The sequence below is a fragment of the Nerophis ophidion genome, linkage group LG12 (assembly GCF_033978795.1).
Source record: "Nerophis ophidion isolate RoL-2023_Sa linkage group LG12, RoL_Noph_v1.0, whole genome shotgun sequence".
Classification (NCBI taxonomy): domain Eukaryota; kingdom Metazoa; phylum Chordata; class Actinopteri; order Syngnathiformes; family Syngnathidae; genus Nerophis; species Nerophis ophidion.
Window position 1 is genome coordinate 3029015 of NC_084622.1, and position 20221 is coordinate 3049235.

The following is a 20221-nucleotide window of genomic DNA, read 5'->3' on the forward strand; positions in this document are numbered from 1 at the left end:
GGAGAAAGTTGGCATTTTCATCTAGCGCTACGCTGTCATCAAAAGAGTTGCGTTTGAATCAATTAAAAAGCAAAAAAGAGTATACCTGCGTGTTGAACTTAATGTAAGGACACATGGCGTCCATCACAATCTCCTGTGTGACTGTACTCTTGTCGCTGATCCTCAGCGTGAAGCTGACACTTCCTCTGAGTTCATGCGAAGAGAGCACATGAGCAGGCTGCACCACTTCCACCACAGGCCTCCTGTGGAAAGTCATTGAACCACAACAGTTGTTAAGTCACAAAAAATGACGTAGAAATGGGTGTAATAGTCATAACTCAGACCTTGTCTGAAGATGGTAGTCCATAACATCCCATGCATCCCAGTACAGAGGTACGTCATCAAACATGACAAACTGGTTACCACAGCAGCCAACCGAAAGAGCTTCCCTGAAACCAACAGCATCAAGAGATTATATTTGTGCACTCCCTACAGTTTAATGTAGTTGAAGGGAACCTATGATGATTTTTATCTACATTTAAAAAAACCTTTTTTGTGGTGTAAAACATGAGTCTTCAATGTTTTCTAGACCAAAGACCCCCAAACTGAGGAAGGTGAAGGGGGAACCACTTACTTATATACAGTGCCTTTTAAGTTACAACTTTATTCCAAAAGGAAAAATACATATCTTTTTTGTTCACAACATTCTATGGACAATACCCCATACTGACAATGTAAAAAGTTATTTTTTAATTTTGCATATGTATTAAAACAACAACAAAAATAACAAACCACATCTACAAACACTGTTTCCATATGGGTTGGGAAATTGTTAGATGTAAATATAAACGGAATACAATGATTTGCAAATCCTTTTCAACCCATATTCAGTTGAATGCACTACAAAGACAACATCATTGATGTTCAAACTCATAAACTTTATTTTTTATTTTTTGCAAATAATAATTAACTTAGAATTTCATGGCTGCAACACGTGCCAAAGTAGTTGGGAAAGGGCATGTTCACCACTGTGTTACATCACCTTTTCTTTTAACAACACTCAAACGTTTGGGAACTGAGGAAACTAATTGTTGAAGCTTTGAAAGTGGAATTCTTTCCCATTCTTGTTTTATGTAGAGTTTCAGTCGTTCAACAGTCCGGGCTCTCCGCTGTCGTATTTTACGCTTCACAATGCGCCACACATTTTCGATGGGAGACAGGTGTGGACTGCAGGCGGGCCAGGAAAGTACCCACACTCTTTTTTCACGAAGCCACGCTGTTGTAACACATGCTGAATGTGGCTTTGCCTTGTTTTGCTTATTTAAGCAGGGGCGTCCATGAAAAAGACGCCGCTTAGACTGCAGCATATGTTGTTCCAAAACCTGTATGTACCTTTCAGTATTAATGGTGCCTTCACAGATGTGTAAGTTACCCATGCCTTGGGTACTAATGCACCCCCATACCATCACAGATGGTATGGGGGTGCATGGGAGTTTGGGACAAAACTCCTTTGTCCCACACCAACAGTCTGATTGGTTTGCTTCCTCTTTGGTCTGGATAACACGTTGTCGAATATTTCCCCCCAAAAATTGAAATGTGGCCTCGTCAGACCACAGAACACTTTTTCACTTTGTATCAGTCCATCTTAGAAGATCTCGGGCCCAGAAAAGCCGGCGGCGTTTCTGGATGTTGTTGATAAATGGCTTTCGCTTTGCATAGTAGAGCTTTAACTTGCACTTACAGATGTAGCGACGAACTGTATTTAGTGACAGTGGTTTTCTGAAGTGTTCCTGAGCCCATGTGGTGATATCCTTTAGAGATTGATGTCGTTTTTTGATACAGTGCCGTCTGAGGGATCGAAGGTCACGGTCATTCTATGTCGGTTTCCGGCCATGCCGCTTACGTGGAGTGATTTCTCCAGATTCTCTGAACCTTTTGATGATATTATGGAGCGTAGATGTTGAAATCCCTAAATTTCTTGCAATTGCACTTTGAGAAACGTTGTTCTTAAAAGGTTTGACTATTTGCTCACGTAGTTGTGGACAAAGGGGTGTACCTCGCCCCATCCTTTCTTGTGAAAGACTGAGCATATTTTGGGAAGCTGTTTTTATACCCAATCATGGCACCCACCTGTTCCCAATTAGCCTGCACACCTGTGGGATGTTCCAAATAAGTGTTTGATGAGCGTTCCTCAACGTTATCAGTATTTATTGCCACCTTTCTCAACTTCTTTGTCACGTGTTGCTGGCATCAAATTCTAAAGTTAATGATTATTTGCAAAAAAAAAAAGTTTATCAGTTTGAACATCAAATATTTCGTCTTTGTAGCATATTCAATTGAATATGGGTTGAAAATGATTTTCAAATCATTGTATTCTGTTTATATTTACATTTAACACAATTTCCCGACTCATATGGAAACGGGGTTTGTACATAAGTATTCAGAGGCTTTGCTCAATACTTTGTTGTTGCACTTTTGGCAGCAATTTCAGCCTCAAGTCTTTTTGAATACGACACCACAAGATTGGCACACCTATCTTTGGGCAGCTTAGTCCATTTTCTTTGCAGCACCTCTCAAGCTCCGTCAGATTGGATGAAAAGAGTTGGTTTTCATCCAAGATGTCTCTGTACATTACTGGATTAATCTTAGTTTAGTCAGGGAGGTGACCAATAACCTGATATCACTTTGTCAGAGCTACAGTATTCCTCTGTCGAGAGAAGAGAACCTTCCAGAAGGACAACAATCTCTAGATGAAACATCCAATCAGGCCTGTATGGTAGAGTAGCTGTTTCGCAGTAAAAAGTTTGCCAAAATGCACTTAAAAGACTCTCAGACCAGGAGAAACAAAAGAAAATGATCTGGTCTGATGAGACACAAATGTAACTCTTTGGCGCGAAGGCCAGGCATCATGTTTGGAATAAACCAGGAACCACTCATCACCAGGCCAATACCATCCCTATAGTGAAGCAAAGTGATGGCAGCATCATGTTGTGGGGATGTTTTTTAGTGACAGGAACTGGGACACTCGTCAGAATAGAGGGAAAGATAACTACAGCAATGTATAGAGACATCACGGATGTGCCAAGTTTGTGGCATCTTGTTCAAAAAGACTTGAGGCTGTACTGTAATTGCTGCCAAAGGTGCATCAACCAAGTATTGAACAAATATAATAGATATATATTAAGCAAATAATACACATGTGATGTTTGTTTTTTATTTTTAATACACTTGCCATTTTAAAAAAACATTTCACATTGTAATTATGGGGTATTGTCTGTAGAATTATGATGACAAAAACGTATTTATTTAATTTTGGTATACAGCTGTAACATAAAACGTGGAAAAAGTGCTGTGAATACTTTCCGGATGCACTGTATCTTGTATAGAATTGTGTTTCAAATGAAATCGGTGCTTAAGGTACCTTGTTATTGAGCAACAGTAAGATGGCAAAATAATATAGTTTAGCCTCGCTAATAGCTAGCTGGCAACTAGCACATTAATTGCTAGTTGGCAACTGGTGTGTTAATCACTAGTAGATATATGGCGCGCTAAAAACTAGCTGGCAACTATCGAACTAATTGCTAATTGACACCTGGTGCGCTAATCGTTAGCTAACAATTGGCAAGCTAATCACGCGCAGGCAACGAGAGCACTAATTGCTAACTATCTTAAATGCTAACATCCATCCATCCATTTTCTACCGCTTATTCCCTTTTGGGGTCGCGGGGGGCGCTGGCGCCTATCTCAGCTACAATCGGGCGGAAGGCGGGGTACACCCTGGACAAGTCGCCACCTCATCGCAGGACCAACACAGTTAGACAGACAACATTCACACTCACATTCACACACTAGGGACCATTTAGTGTTGCCAATCAACCTATCCCCAGGTGCATGTCTTTGGAAGTGGGAGGAAGCCGGAGTACTCGGAGGGAACCCACGCAGTCACGGGGAGGACATGCAAACTCCACACAGAAAAATGCCGAGCCTGGATTCGAACCCAAGACTGCAGGACCTTTGTATTGTGAGGCAGACGCACTAACCCCTCTGCCACCGCGAAGCCCTAAATGCTAACATGAATACAATGATATAATTATTTATTCATGTTTTTATTTTAAAACTGCAAGATACAGTGAGTCACTGCTATTTCTGAACTACACTACAGTGTGTTGGATCAATGTTAATGTGTATTGGAAGATATGTAAATTTGGGGAAAAATGGCATAGGGAATATAAAAAAAAATACTTTTAAAGTCATATCAACCAAAAATTTCACAACCTTCTTGCAGTTGTCGTGGACCCCCTGTTGAAGGTCTCTGGTCTAGATTTTTCTTCCAGACACTGTCAAAAATAAACTTCCTAAACATTATCTACGCCCCATTTACACTGCACACTAAATCAGATTCATTTTACCTTAAGTGACACAGATTTGATTTTTTTTTCCAGTCTAAATGCTCCAAGGTGTTTCAAATCTGATATTTTCACATCAGATTTGGGCTACATTAGGAGGTATTTTAAATCCTATTTGAAAATCGATCTTTTCGGTGAGCCAAGTCTTCTTTCGTGGGGGCGAATCTCTAATCTATAGTTTGCAAATAATATGCACCATGTAATGTATTGATATATATTTTCATTCCAAAAAAAATGATTGTTGAAGGACTGGAATTGACGCTGTGGCATATTTGTTTACATGTTACGTACGTTGCGTAAGTTGTTTACAAAAGTAAGTTAATAAATAAAGCTAATGTAGATCCACGCTGAGGTCTGCGCCTCCTCCACTTAACAGCCACAAAAAGATTAGAACCCTCCTAAATATATTACACTCTATATATCCATTTATTCATAATAATAATTTATTTTATTTTCACGTGAAAAAAACCCTCATTTTTAAGGTCTGGCGCCCATATCTCAGGTGGCAACTTGTATTTTTTTTGTATTAGTAGTAGGGAATTACTTGTTCATTTACGGAATCCGGTCAACTTTTTTTGTTTTCAATTTATTGAACAGCATGCAAGTGCCGTCGAAGCTAGATTGGTGCCACATTGGTGTCTGTGCGCGTTTATGATATTGATCACATTTTACTTGAAATGTAAACAGTCAGCTGGAAAAATTTGATTTAAAAAAAAATACAATTTGCAGTGTAAACGCAGTCATAGATTCAACCCGGCGCAACATTAGGTACCCCTGCACACTCTCCAAAGGATTCAGACTCGGTGTTAAAAAAGCTGATTTTAGCAGCATTTATTTCACTGCATGTTGCATGTTGTGTTATTTTGCGCATGCCAAGATTATATAAAATGAATACTTTACCCTTCCTTTTTCTGTATTTCCCCATAGTCTGTAACAGAGGCGGAGCTCAGCCACCTACAGTTGAGAGCTTAACTTAACTTACTTAAACCTGAGGTTTGCTCCCTGCCTCTTACCATCCAAATTGCTGCCGTGGTGTCCTTCACCCCTGCCCCCAGTGCCACTCACACTGGTGAATGAATGAATAGGTGGTGGTCGGAGGGGCCATAGGCGTGAACTGGCAGCCACTCTTCCGTCAGTCTACCCCAGGGCAGCTGTGGCTACGCAAGTAGCTTACCACCACCTGGTGTGAATGAATGATGGGTTCTCACTTCTTTGTGAAGCGCATTGAGTGTCTAGAAAAGCGCTATATAAATCTATCTACCCATCCATTGGGGTCACAGAGGCTGCTGGAGGCTATCTCAGCTGCTTTTGAGCGGAAGGCGGGTACACCCTGGACAAGTCACCACCTCATCGCAGGGCCAACACACATAGACACCATTCACACTCACATTCACACACTAGGGCCAATTTAGTGTTGCCAATCAACCTATCCCCAGGTGCATGTCTTTGGAGGTGGAAGGAAGCCGGAGTACCCGGAGGGAACCCACGCAGTCACGGGGAGAACTCCACACAGAAAGATCCCGAGCCTGGGATTGAACTCAGGACTACTCAGCACCTTCGTATTGTGAGGCACATGCGCTAACCGCTGTGTCGCCGTGCTGCCCTTTAAATGAATCTAATCCATTATTAATAAGTGCTTCTACTTTGTTGTGACGTTACGACACATTCAGATTGCAAAACCACGCGGACAGACACATCCAAAACTTTGTGAACGTTCACACCAAAATGCATGGACCTTATGTTTGGTTCAATGCTTTGGTATTATTGTATTGTATTGTATATTGTAACAAAGTTTATAAGTCAGGAAAAGACAAAATTCATTAAATGAGGGATTCATTATCCAACAGCATTTCTGCCAATAAAAATGATGTACAGTACAGGCCAAAAGTTTAAACACACCTTCTCATTCATTGTGTTTTCTGTATTTTCAAGAGGTAGTCACCTGAAATGGTTTTAACTTCCCAGATGTGCTTGAAGCTCATCGAAAGAATGCCAAGAGTGTGCAAAGGAGTAATCAGAACCAAGGGTGGCTACTTTTAAAAATCTAGAATATAAAACATGTTTTCAGTTATTTCACCATTTTTTGTGAAGTACATAACTCCATCCATCCATCCATTTTTTACCGCTTATTCCCTTTCGGGGTCGCGGGGGGCGCTGGCGCCTATCTCAGCTACAATCGGGCGGAAGGCAGGGTACACCCTTGACAAGTCGCCACATGTGTTCATTCATAGTTTTGATGCCTTCAGTGACAATCTACAATGTAAATAATCATGAAAATAAAGAAAACATATTGAATAAGATGTGTCCAAACTTTTTGCCTGTACTGTATACCTCTACCTAATATTAAAATAGTGTTTTCTTAACATTAGGTTTGAGTTATTTTATTTTAATCAGCTTCACTTAGTAACTGGAGTACCTGTTTGCAGATATCAAATGCAGTGATGCCATTGTGCCATCTTTTTTCACAACAGTGCGTATGATGCCGTTTTCCATGAGGACACTGCCGTCCTCCTGTAATAGAGAATCAATTATTTGAGTATATTCTCCACAAAAGAAAAGACTTGAGAAACATTTTGACAAATTGGCAAAAAGATTGGTAGAAAATTGTGAGGGTTTTAGACCTTTTTGAATCAAATATTCACAACTCTACTTGGTCTTTGTTTGAGAACACTTTTAGAGATAACACTGGACAATATATGTGCATATAATGGACACATGGGTTCAATGTACCTGAAGAGTAACACAAACTGCAGTCGCAGGCTTTGTTTCTTGAATGAAATTCACACCAATACTGGGAACTCGCACCAGAGCTGTAGTGGAACAGATAAAAAAAGGGCAGTGGACATGGAATAGCTGGAAAATCTACCACAGTAACAAACCTACCAAACTCATTGCTGGGGCCATCCTGAATCTGAATGACTTCAAGGCGCTCCCAGGACAGAGAGTTGAATACACTTGTGGCATCGCCCTTTGACACCAGAGCACTAAGGCTATCTTGCAGGAGTGCGGCACCACTCCTACGAATATCTACGACACAAAATGAAGAATGTCCGTATTTCTGGGAAAATAACAACATATCTTTATAAAGTAGCCTCTTCTTTAAACGCTGTGCCTTCATTATTTGTCAGGTGAGTCATTCACTTAAACAAAGGCCTTGTGTGTCTCCCTTGCGTGTGAAAGCTGTGAGTAGCCATGTTTCTATCAAGCTGTACAGATCAGTCATCAAAGGTGAGTAAATAGTGGGACATCTTAACACCAGGAAGCGTCTATAGATGGAGATAAACTCAAGGAAAAACAACTTCAGTGAGTGAGGACATTGTCTGTAAACAGGAAAAACAAACGCCTCCGTTTTTAAATTTTTTTAATAAACAGCCCGTTTGCGGCCAAAACCTTGGGTTTGGTTTTTAAAAAAGATGGTGCTTTATTCTTTTGAAAAGTAATTTTTTTTTGTAAAAAACAACAACAAGACAAACACTATTAATACATATTACTAACATTACCCATTTTCAAAGTGAAAACTTGATGCGTAACTCCCCTTAAATAAACACCTGGTACCTGTTGGTCGAGTAAATTAACAGTACATCTAAGAAGGACAGCTCCAGACAAGGGAAATTGATCAGGTGGGCCGGTTCTATGATCGGAATGAAACTGGACTCACTGGTGACGGTGGCAGAAAGAGGACTTTGGAAAAACTAGTGAGCATCCTGGATGATGCCAGTCACCCTCTGCATAGCGTTATCAGTAGCCAGAGGATCCTGTTCAGTGCTTGACTGCTTCATCCCAAGTGCAGGACTAAGACTAAAAAACTCCTTTGTCCCACACGCCATTAGACTGTACAACTCCTCTCTGGGGAGTGGGTGGGGGGGTACTAGGATGACAGGGGATACAAAACAATAACAGTGCAATACTTTTTCATAACATGGTCACTACTGCCTAGTTTCTATTGTTATATTATTATTTTACTGTAATATTTGTATTCCCATTGTTGCTTTTTATTTTTATTCTTATTGTAATATTTTTCCATTTGTTTCCATTTATACCCCATTATTGACTTTTTAAATTGATCTCAACTCTGTACACTGCTGCTGGAATTTTAATTTTCCTGAAGGAATCAATCAAGTACTATCCATCTATTACACACTATTTAGGGAAACATGGCAGGTTTGCTATGAATGAAAGTTTTAAAAAAGATATACCTTCATAATATCTCAATGCATCCTCTACAACCATCTCAATACAGCTGCCTGGGATTACATCATGGAACTGGTTTAGTAGCAGAAGCCTGCAAGAGATTTGTAAGCATTCATCTTTGACATTGCGAAACACAAAAGCCACCAAGCTTAACAACTGAACTCTGACCTCCAGAGTTCTCTCAGCCTCCCTACAGGATACTGAAAATGTGTGTCCTGACACATTGCCAAGCTGCTGGCTATCTCGATGTCATGCAGGAGTGTCTCACACTGGCGGTTTCCCCGCTTGATCTAAAAATCAGAAGATCTACATTAGTATTGTGAAAAAAAAAGCGATGTTTCTTAAACACGATTTATTATTGAAGTCGGCATCGACCTGTGCCTGTGTGGTGTACGTGCCGTTGTGCAACTCGAGAAACAGCTCCCCTGCCCAAGTGCACAGCAGATGTGAGTCGGCCCAAAGCTCAGAGAAAAATGAGTCAGGAGAGGACATTCGAATCCTAAAACAGACAAGTAGTGTTACTAATATGAACACATTAAACAAAGCAATAATGACGACATCAGTTGAAGTGAATCATTTCCTTTTGCATTAAAGCAGCATGAGTGTGGTTAAAAAAACAAGCGAAATTCGCATTTGACTGGTAACTAGTTAATTTTTGAAAGGGTTTGGGCTTCAATTGGTGACATGCAGGAAAAAGGAACTGACTTAGGAAGGCCATCTGTGTCCTGGACCCGCTTCAGTCTGTCCAGCATCAACTGCGTAGGACCACCACCCCCGTCACCAAAGCCAAACAACATGACACTGTGGTTTGCCCTGCCCTTGTCTTTGTTTTGCTTTACAGTTTTTACAAGCTGTGGATAGAACACAAACAGAATGTAAGCTTGGGGAAGTTTGTAAACAGTTTCTTCTTAGACTAAACAATTCAATATCAACACTCACGTCTTCAACCTTGCCTTTTGTTTCATAGGAATCTCCAGGTGGGAAGTGAGTCAAGACCTTGGAGCCGTCGAGGCCTTCCCAAAAAAATGTGTTATGCTTGAAGAAAGACATTTTTAAAACAGGTGTTAGGTTGCACTTTCTATTTTAAACAATCCCCAAACCTTTACTTACAGGGAAGGTGTTCACGAGGTTCCAACTTAGTTTCTGTGTTAAGAAATTGGAAATTCCGCAGCCCTGCATTATCTGAGGGAGTTGGGCCGAGTATCCAAAGGTATCTGGAAGCCAGAACTAAACAAAACTGAGAAAAGTAATACAAACACACAAACGTTTGCATCAAACTTCGAAGATGTTAGCTACCTACTTCTTTACACCTCATCCCAAACTCTTGCTCAAAAAAAAGCTGGCCCTCCAGGAACTGCCTGACCATGGACTCTCCCGAGGGTAGATTACCATCCTGACAGACAAGACACATGAGCAAATAATTTGCTGCACAGAAATACCAAACATGGCAATAAGATGAATGATACGTTGTTTTTTTGTACATATCAGGCTTTTACCATTTCCACCCACGTCCCTCCGACTGGAATGAACCGGCCAGCCTTAATGTATTGCTGAATCTCTGAAAAGAGTCCTGGGTACCAGCACTTGACCCACTCAAACTGTTGGGCCTGGGCAGACAGGAAATGGGTTTGAAATATAAATAATTACTTGGATTGGCAGGCACTATTTGTATTGAACGCTGCCTTTGCTAAGGAACTGACTTGAGAACATGTAAACACAAAATCCGGATTCTTTTTCATGAGATGGATCACCGTCACCCAACTCCTGGCACACTTACGAATAGTTTCTTCATAAGGCCACAGCCAAGCTAGATGAAACACACAAAAACAACAATAGGCATAACATTAAACATAAACCAGCACAATATAGTGCTACAAGATATGTGTATGTTTGATATGTGGGTTTATAATGGCCAACCCATTGAAGAAAAACAAGAACATTTCTATTAGCTGCCACGCAAATCCCCAATTATTATTTTTTTAAATCAGAACTGCATTTCCTGTAATTGGGGGCATTTCTACACCATATTTTACCTCTAAATCTATTATCATCTTTATCTTTTTCATATTTAAAATAGTTCATTAAAGCTGATACATATTGCCGGTAAAAAATTGTTCAGAAAATACACAAATAATGTTAAGTGTTCATCTTTATTTTGCAGTTCAAGTTTGAGTTCACATCGATTATAAATATAAAATTAACATGCATAGGCTATTTCATGAAATTATTATCACTTTACTGAGTATTGTTTGTTTTCTGAATGTGAACCAGTTCCCTGTGCTTCGATCCAGTAACATTATCCTCGAGTGCTATTATTTATATTCTTGCGGCAAATCTTACATTTCGCAAAGCCAGGTTTATCGATCTTGTCAAACACAAGTTGACTTGTATTTTATTAACAGTTTTTTTTTTTCCAGAAAAGACCGGCGGCAGGGATTTTTAACTCCCGCATCAATTTTCGTAACATCAGACTTCCAGTTAACTTTTAATAAAACGATAAATGGGTTGTACTTGTATCGCGCTTTTCTACCTTCAAGGTACTCAAAGCGCTTTGACACTACTTCCACATTTACCCATTCACACACACATTCACACACTGATGGAGGGAGCGGCCACGCAAGGCGCTAACCAGCACCCATCAGGAGCAAGGGTGAAGTGTCTTGCTCAGGACACAATGGACGTGACGAGATTGGTACTAGGTGGGGCTTGAACCAGGGACGCCACGCGTCCACTTTTGCCACGTTCATCCTCTGAGCTTACTACCAAAGCACATATTTTAGTGATAAGGGTAAACACTACTCAAGTCTGTCTGCCCGTCATCACCATCAATCATCAAAACAAGAAAAGCGGATACCTGCGGTGGCCGAGAAAGGTCACAACAAATGTGACCGCTACAAGACAATATCATAAACCCAAAAACAACAACTTTGAGCTACAGTACGACTGCAAAAGCCACAAGAAATACAAATGCCACAACACAACAATGTAAATCAGCAACACAACTTTAAGCCCCAAAGGATCCAACAGACAAAACGTAAGTTTCCCTGATGGACCAACTTCCTAAGGATGGAAGTTGAAAACTGTGTAATTAACATATTATATTCGCCATGGTCGTCTTATTACGTTTAGCTCGCAACCATGCTAGCTTCTAGCTTACTTGTATCTTAAACCTTCCTGGGCATGGAGGTCGTTGCGAAAATTAATGTTTAAAAATGCACATTTTCGCGGAAATGTTTCATGCTTGCAAAATATAGACTCACACTGGTAAAACTTTTCCTTGATATGATTAATAATGTCTAATTAAAACAAATGTGTAATGTGAACTTGTTTTCTCTGAAAACCTCACGTTTTAAATGTTGCCCTTTATCCAAAATCCTTTTGTTAGACCAGAACATACATCTTTCTCTTTTATGCGAGTTCTGCTTGAAAAACTTCTAGTACGAGTCAGTTAACAATGCAAAGCAAATGGGATTCATCTACTCCGCCTATAAAGCGCTCTAAAAACATCCAAACACTGCCAACAACGCTTTATTTACAGTACATAAATAGACATTTTACAAAGTCTGCCCTTAGGGTTAGCAAACACAGAAGCTACTTACTATCTTAACTAGAGGTATTGTTGAAGGAAGTGGCGTTTGTTGCTATGTGCTCTGATTGTTTAAGGCGCAAAGTTCACAAGCCAGCATCTGTGATGGTATGGAGGTGTATTAGTGCCCAAGGCATAGGTAACTTACACATCTGTGAATGCACTATTAATGCTGAAAGGTCCATACAGGTTTTGGAGCAACATACTGTATGTTGCCATCCAAGCAACGTTATTATGGACACCCCTGCTTATTTCAGCAAGACGATGTCAAGCCACGTGTTACAACAGCATGGTTTCATAGTGAAAGAGTGCAGGTACTAGACTGTAGTGCAGACCTGTCTCCCATTTAAAATGTGTTGCGCAAATGGCACAACACAGACTGTTGAACAACCTAAGCTGTACATCAAGCAAGAATGGGAAAGAATTCCACCTGAAAAGCTTAAAAAAATTGGTCTCCTCAGTTCCCAAACAATTACTGAGTGTTGTTAAAAGGAAAGGTCATGTAACACAGTGGTGAAATTCTCCTGCGCCAACTTTTTTGCAATGTGTTGCTGCCATTAAATTTTAAGTTAATGATTTGAAAAAAAAAAAAATGTGTTTCTCAGTTCGAACATTAAATATCTCGTCTTTGCAGTCTATTCAATTGAATATATGTTGAAAATGATTTTCAAATAATTGTATTTTGGGGATAGGTTGATTGGCAACACTAAATGGTCCCTAGTGTGTGAATGTGATTGTGAATGTTGTCTGTCTATCCGTGTTGGCCTGTGATGAGGTGGCGACTTGTCCAGGGTGTACACCGCCTTCCGCCTGAATGCAGCTGAGATAGGCTCCAGCACCCCCCGTGACGCCAGTTGGGACAAGCGGTAGAAAATGGATGGATGGATGTATTCTGTTTTTCTTTACGAATTATACAACATGCCAACTTCACTGGTTTTGGGTTTTGTACATTTTATCATTAATGTACCTGTTACTCATAACATACAGTACTTACTGCATAAGTTTTTGGATGTTTTTAAAATGCATTGTTAAATGCTTTGTACTAGCAGTTTTTCCCACTATTTAGAATGCACAAAAAAGGGAAAGCCATGGGTTCTTGTCTCACATAGGAATTATGGATGATGGGCAAAATAAAAAGTGCTGTTTTACTTGCAAGCAAGAAGCATGAGAATACTGTTAAGAAGGTCAACTGATTAGATACTAGGTTTGACTAAAATTATATATATTTGCGACCTTTCATTCCAGATACTTAATTGAGCTGTGGAGTGGAGGAATTCTTAATCGTATTAGGTAGCACACTAAGTATGTCTCAGCGTATTTTAAGTTTGGTGTCAATCGGTACTCTATTGTGATAAAAATGTGAGACCTGAGTCAATGTGGCAGTGGCCCATGGCGAGGACAGTGTGCTGGCTTTGTCCGTTATGTTGGCTAAAAAAAGTCTGAGCCAAACTCCGTGCTCCAGAGAAAGAGCTGGGATCAGTGGGGTCGCTCACGTTCACCATCTCATTGACGGTGAACAGAGCCTGGTAGCTTCGCTGCTCGCCCTCGCCAAGTTCCTACAATGGAAAAGAGAACAACCAAGAAGAGGTCACCTTTTTCTTTTTAAAGGCAGATTGTTTTCAGGTACTGTACCTTGACAATGTCAATGAGCATCTCAAAATCCGTCATCAGCTCCCTGACTTCCCGGTTGAAGATCACAAGCTCGGCTTTTTGCACAGAAAACTTCCTGTTTGGGTCTGGAGGTGCGATCATTGACCCGTTACCGGCTCCAAAGAGTCCATTACAGGCCATTTCCACATAGATGGTAACACTAAAAGAATACAAGGCGCCACAGATATAGACAATCACACACAAATGTGGACAATTTACAATCGGCAATTAATCTAACATGCATGTTTTAGAACTACAGAATGAAACCCAGGAGATCATCCAAAGTCCACACAAAGGTTCAAACTTAGAATTCCCTTGCTGTGTGGCAGACCAATATACACAAGCACCACTCTTTTTTACCATACATAACCATCCATCCATGATCTACCGCCTTTTCCCTTTTTGAGGTCGCGGGGGGTGCTGGCGCCTATCTCAGCTACACTCGGGCGGAAGGCGGGGTACACCCTGGACAAGTCGCCACCTCCTCGCAGGGCCAACACAGATAGACAGACAACATTCACACTCACATTCACACACTAGGGACCATTTAGTGTTGCCAATCAACCTATCCCCAGGTGCATGTCTTTGGAGGTGGGAGGGGCCTATCCCCAGGTGCATGTCTTTGGAGGTGGGAGGGGCCTATCCCCAGGTGCATGTCTTTGGAAGTGGGAGGAAGCCGGAGTACCCGAAGGGAACCCACGCATTCATGGGGAGATCATGCAAACTCCACACAGAAAGATCCCGAGCCTGGGATTGAACCCAAGACTGCAGGACCTTTGTATTGTGAGGCAGACGCACTAACCCCTCTGCCACCGTGAAGCCATACATAACCATATCATCCTCAATAATTACAAATATGAAAACCAATCATGATAATCAGAGGTTATTACTCTACTGAATAATTTAAATTAACTTAAAGTGAGTGTCATATATTGGACACAAATGCAATTTTATGGTCAAAATACCACTCATAATCCCCTGTAAAGTGTTTTACTTAAGAGCAAATCATTTATTTGCTCAACATTTGCAAACCGTGCCACCGTTCAGGTAACGATCTGCGGTTAAAATAAAGAAGCAGTGCAGACAAATTCAATTGTGTGAATAATCTGTGCATATAAATGATCAATGCAATCATTTTTTGTGATTATTCACAAGTTAACTTGTTAATTTTGACAGCCATATTAAGTAAATATATACTGTGTATAATATACATTTAAATATTTTTGCGTGAACAACATGAACAAGCAGGATCACTGGTGACAGACCTGTGCGGTTCTTCGTCTGTGAGGCAGTCAGACAAAATGTAACTCGTCTTTTCACCTTCTTTAGTCAAACCCTGGATAAATCAAGACAGGAAATTAATCTTAAAGTGTTTGAATAACAAATGTAAATGAAAAACAGCATGGTTTCTTTACCTGAACTGCTTGTCCATCCCTCCAAACCATCGCCTCTCCATCACTTTCCCAGAGAACATGAACCTCTTTACCTCTCCAGCATTCTGGAATATTCAGGGTTGCTTTAAACCAACAAGTCCACCACCTAAAATAAACGTATGTGTTAATAAAAAAACACACCACTTTTTAGAACAAGGGTGACAAAAATACTTACGTCGGTCCAAAGGTATCGCCTACATTGTAAGGTGTAAAACTCTGTGTTTGAGCTTCCATCAATGTTATCCGTTTAGGAGACATAAATTGGCTGAGGGATTCCAGTGGGTAAGATTCTCCATACAGCCTTTATGAAAAGATAAAACCTTACTGTTTTTATGTATAGTCAATGCAAGAAGCATCACAGTGAAGCAAAGCAAAACATTTGTATTGGTTTATTCTGAGAGGAATATCCTAGATCAGGGGTGTGCAAAATGTTTTAAGCAAGGGCCACTTACATAAAAATTGAAGGGGCCACGTTTATACATTTTGTACAGTAAAGTTACTATGACCAATACAGTGTAGGTCAATTAATATATGCTAAACCAGTGGTTCAACCTTTTTTCAGTGATGTACCACCTGTGAGTATTTTTTTAATTCAAGTACCCCCTAATCAGAGCAAAGCATTTTTGGTTGAAAAAAAGAGATAAAGAAGTAAAATACAGCACTATGTCATTAGTTTCTGATTTATTTTATTGTTCATTTGCAGTGGTGTTTTTTTAACTATTTGGAAAAAATAGATTTAAAAACAACTAAAAACTTGTTGAAAAATAAACAAGTGATTTAATTATAAATAAATATTTCTACACATAGAAGTAATCATCAACTTAAAGTGCCCACTTTGGGGATTGTAATAGACATCCAGAGATATAGTCATCATTGTCACCGACGTCCCACTGGGTGGGAGTTTTCCTTGCCCTTATGTGGGCTCTACCGAGGATGTCGTTGTGGTTTGTGCAGCCCTTTGAGACACTAGTGATTTAGGGCTATATAAATAACCATTGATTGATTGATTGAGATCCATCTGGATTCATGAACTTAATTCTAAACATTTCTTCACGAAAAATGAAATCTTTAACAGCTATATTCATGGAACATGTCCACAAAAAAATCTAGCTGTCAACACTGAATATTGCATTGTTGCATTTCTTTTCACAGTTTATGAACTTACATTCATATTTTGTTGAAGTATTATTCAATAAATATGTTTATAAAGGATTTTTGAATTGTTCCTACTTTTAGAATATTTGAAAAAAATCTCACGTACCCCTTGGCATACCTTCAAGTACCCCCAGGGGTACGCATATCCCCTTTTGAGAACCACTGTGCTTAACTACCTGAAAAAAAACATCCACATCCATACCTATCTTTGTGTTACAGGATTTAAAGCAAATTAGTGTAAAATTTAACGCACTTCAGATATTTAATTTGTTGTTGTTTTTTTACAAAAAAATATTATTTCACAACTACAACCTTTTTGAGGCGTTAACTTACATATCTTGCAATCAAGATGGCGGCGCCCGGAAGGGCTGCGACATTGAGGAGCTCTTGCTCCTCTCCAAGGTTCTCATAGTCATCATTGTCACCGACGTCCCACTGGGTGTGAGTTCTCCTTGCCCTTATGTGGGCCTACAGAGGATGTCGTAGTGGTTTGTGCAGCCCTTTGAGACACTAGTGATTTAGGGCTATATAAGAAAACATTGATTGATTGATTGATTGATTGACATGTTTATCCTGACAGGATGCAAGGAAATGATTTAAGACTATACAGCAAAGGAGTCAAATTTAAGGCCCGGGGGCCAGATCATTTTGAATGGAAATAATATGCATCAATAAAGTACTCTATCTTTCTTTTTCTAGTTTGACAGAAAAAAAGACATGTACTGCATGCAGTTATATATCTTTTAAACTGTATCTATCCAATAATAAAACAGAAATTATATTATCATACATTCAAAACATTTTTGGGGGCCACACATACATAAATATCTACTAAACATCCATCCATCCATTTTCTACCGCTTGTCCCTTTCGGGGTTGCAGAGGTTGCTGGAGCCTGTCTCAGCTGCATTTGGGCAGAAGGTGGCATACACCCTTGACAAGTCACCACCTCATCACAGGGCCAACACAAATAGACAGACAACATTCACACTCACATTCCAATTTAGTGTTGCCAATCAACCTATCCCCAGGTGCATGTTTTTGGAGGTGGGAGGAAGCCGGAGTACCCGGAGGGAACCCACGCAGTCATGGGGACAACTTGCAAACTTTTGGTGGTAGCAGGGGGGGTGTATATTGTAGCGTCTTGGAAGAATTAGTGCTGCAAGGGATTGTAAGTATTTGTTTTGCTGTGTTTATGTTGTGTTACGGTGTAGATGTTCTCCCCAAATTAGTTTGTCATTCTTGTTTGGTGTGGGTTCACAGTGTGACAAATAATGCAACGAAATGTTGTTCTTATTTGTACTGTAAAGTTCAAATTTGAATGACAATAAAAAGGAAGTCTAAGTCTAGTCTAATATTTGTAACAGTTTTAAAGTTGTTTATACAGCCCCCCTCAGTGTGACCTGAATGGCTGTTGATCAAGTATGCCTTGCATTCACTTATGTGTGTGTAAAAGCCGCATATATTATGTGACTGGGCCGGCACGCAGTTTGTATGGAGGAGAAGCGGATGTCACGACAGGTAGTAGGGGACGCTAAAGGCAGTGCCTTGAAGGCATGCCCCCAATATTGTTATCAGGGTGGAAATTGGGAAAAATTCGGAATGGTTGCCCCAGGAGATTTCCTGGAGGGGCACTAAAATTCGTGAGTCTCCCGGGAAAATCGGGAGGGTTGGCAAGTATGAATAGACTGTGACCATTTTAATGTGAATTTTAACTGCATGCAGTACATGTTGCAATGTTGATATTTCATCATTGATATATAAACTGTCAGACTGCGTGGTGGGTAGTAGTGGATTTCAGTAGGCCTTTAATGTTACATTCGGCCCTCTGAAGGCAGTCAAAACTGCAACGTGGCCCTCAAAGAGAAGGAGTTCGACACCCCTGATATACAGTAAGACACACAGGTTGTTGGCCATTTTGGTTGTCAAGTATTTATGATAATTTTCTTAGTCTGTGATGTTTTTATTTAACCCCGAAAGAGACAAGTGGTTGAAAATTCAAGGATGGAATGTGTTGTTACGAAGGTCCTGCAGTCCTGGGTTCAAATCCAGGCTCAGGATCTTTCTGTGTGGAGTTTGCATGTTCTCCCCGTGAATGTGTGGGTTCCCTCCGGGTACTCCGGCTTCCTCCCACTTCCAAAGACATGCACCTGGGGATAGGTTGATTGGCAACACTAAATTGGCCCTAGTGTGTGAATGTGAGTGTGAATGTTGTCTGTCTATCTGTGTTGGCCCTGCGATGAGCTGGCGACTTGTCCAGGGTGTACCCCGCCTTCCGCCCGATTGTAGCTGAGATAGGCGCCAGCGCCCCCCGCGACCCCAAAAGGGAATAAGCGGTAGAAAATTGATGGATGGGATGGAATGTGTTGTGGGCCAAATAAAAAGGAGCAGCAAATGGCCCCCGGGCCAAAGTTTGGACACCCCTGTCCTATATGTTTGAATGAATCAAATGTGGACTCGGTTTGAATAAGCTGAACATGTTATTAAAAAGTAATGTAAATGTTCAAGCAATGATGCTCCACATGAGAGGCACAATTGTAAGATGAGAATAAAAACCTCAATAAGGTATATACCGTCCTCGCAGGTTGCAGTCTGTGAAGTAAACATCAGAAATAAACTTCTCAGCTCTCTCCAAAAGTGTCCGCCTGTTCTTCAACACAGGTTGGTGATACATAGCAAAAAAAACAACTTTGGCAAATGTTTGCCGGTGCAAAAGTGAAAAGTGAAGCTAGAAATGACAACAATATTGATTCACTCCCTACCCGGAAGTAGAAATAGATCATGTCTTTATCTTCTTTTTTGGTTTAACGGCGGTTTGCATCCATCATTTGGTACATTAGCGCCCCCTGCAGTATTATTCTTCTTTTGCTTTTTCTTCTTTGTGTTTTTTGGTGGTTGGCATCCAGCTTCATGGTGCGTTACCGCAATCTTCTGCTCAGGAGTGTAGGTCAGACAATAATTCACAATCTAAATCCCCAATTCACAAAATAATTGAAACAAACTTAAATACATTAAATGACCTATGTAGCAGTTTAACCAGGCTCACCTGCCCTTTATTTGGACCCAGCTCTCCCTATCCCCCAGTATCCATTAAATCTTATAATACAACCATGTGCTCTTAAACAAATCAAATACAGCCTTCACCTGTTTCCTATTCCTCGTGTTAAACACCCCAGCCATTGCTAATGACACATCTGTTGATTTCCTCTTTAACAAACATCTCTATCTCTTATATCAGGGGTGCCCATTACGTCGATCGCGAGCTACCAGTCGACCGCGGGGGGTGTGTCAGTCGATCTCCAGCCAGGCTTTTAAAAAAAATAGACCTAAAAATTAGTGACCATCAATCTTCACCAAGACGTCACTTAAATGACATTCACGGTACCGGAGGGTCTTGTGAGATGACGCTGGCTGCTGCAAGATCATTATTATGAAAATATGACCGAGAGGAAGGCGAGAAACACTTTTTATTTCAACAGACTCTCGCGCCGTACCTTCTGTCAAAACTCTAAAGGCCGACTGCACATTTCCTATCTTCACAATAAAAGCCCTGCTTCATGCTGCCTGCGCTAACTAAATACAGAGTCTCGGAAAACTGGCGTGCACAAGCGATCCCTCAGAAAGCTGGCGTGCACATCACTTGTGCACGCCAGCTTTCCGAGACTCTTATTTTGTTAGCGCAGGCAGCATGAAGCAGGGCTTTTATTATGAAGATAGGAAATGTGCAGTCGGCCTTTAGAGTTTGGACGGAAGGGACGGCGCGAAAGTCTGCTGAAATAAAAAGTGTTTCTCGCCTTCCTCTCTGTCATTTTTTCATAATA

The 20221-nt window shown here is 40.6% G+C and overlaps 1 protein-coding gene across 5 annotated transcripts in view; it reads right to left on the bottom strand.

Annotated features, from left to right (window-relative positions):
- The window catches only part of LOC133562892 (alpha-mannosidase 2C1-like), a 121022-nt gene extending 101797 nt beyond the window's left edge, over window positions 1–19225 (bottom strand). For 3 of the 5 annotated variants that reach the window (XR_009808933.1, XR_009808932.1, XM_061916707.1), the window contains exons 1-20: window positions 18974–19225; window positions 15421–15546; window positions 15228–15351; window positions 15078–15148; window positions 13795–13972; window positions 13529–13718; window positions 10277–10383; window positions 10073–10183; window positions 9877–9969; window positions 9687–9803; window positions 9516–9611; window positions 9282–9427; window positions 8952–9075; window positions 8745–8866; window positions 8582–8667; window positions 7269–7412; window positions 7116–7195; window positions 6802–6896; window positions 324–428; window positions 86–242 (exon numbers count right to left, since the gene is read on the bottom strand). Coding sequence is in view for 1 of the 5 variants with exons in the window: in XM_061916707.1 (XP_061772691.1) it covers window positions 86–242; window positions 324–428; window positions 6802–6896; window positions 7116–7195; window positions 7269–7412; window positions 8582–8667; window positions 8745–8866; window positions 8952–9075; window positions 9282–9427; window positions 9516–9611; window positions 9687–9803; window positions 9877–9969; window positions 10073–10183; window positions 10277–10383; window positions 13529–13718; window positions 13795–13972; window positions 15078–15148; window positions 15228–15351; window positions 15421–15546; window positions 18974–19074 (2373 nt within the window). In the remaining 4 variants the exon portion in view is untranslated. Of the gene's footprint in view, window positions 1–85; window positions 243–323; window positions 429–6801; window positions 6897–7115; window positions 7196–7268; window positions 7413–8581; window positions 8668–8744; window positions 8867–8951; window positions 9076–9281; window positions 9428–9515; window positions 9612–9686; window positions 9804–9876; window positions 9970–10072; window positions 10184–10276; window positions 10384–13528; window positions 13719–13794; window positions 13973–15077; window positions 15149–15227; window positions 15352–15420; window positions 15547–16733; window positions 16925–18956 lie in introns of all 5 variants that reach the window. The other 2 variants (XR_009808934.1, XR_009808935.1) reach the window with 2 other exon arrangements.
- Between the last annotated feature and the right edge of the window lie 996 nt (window positions 19226–20221).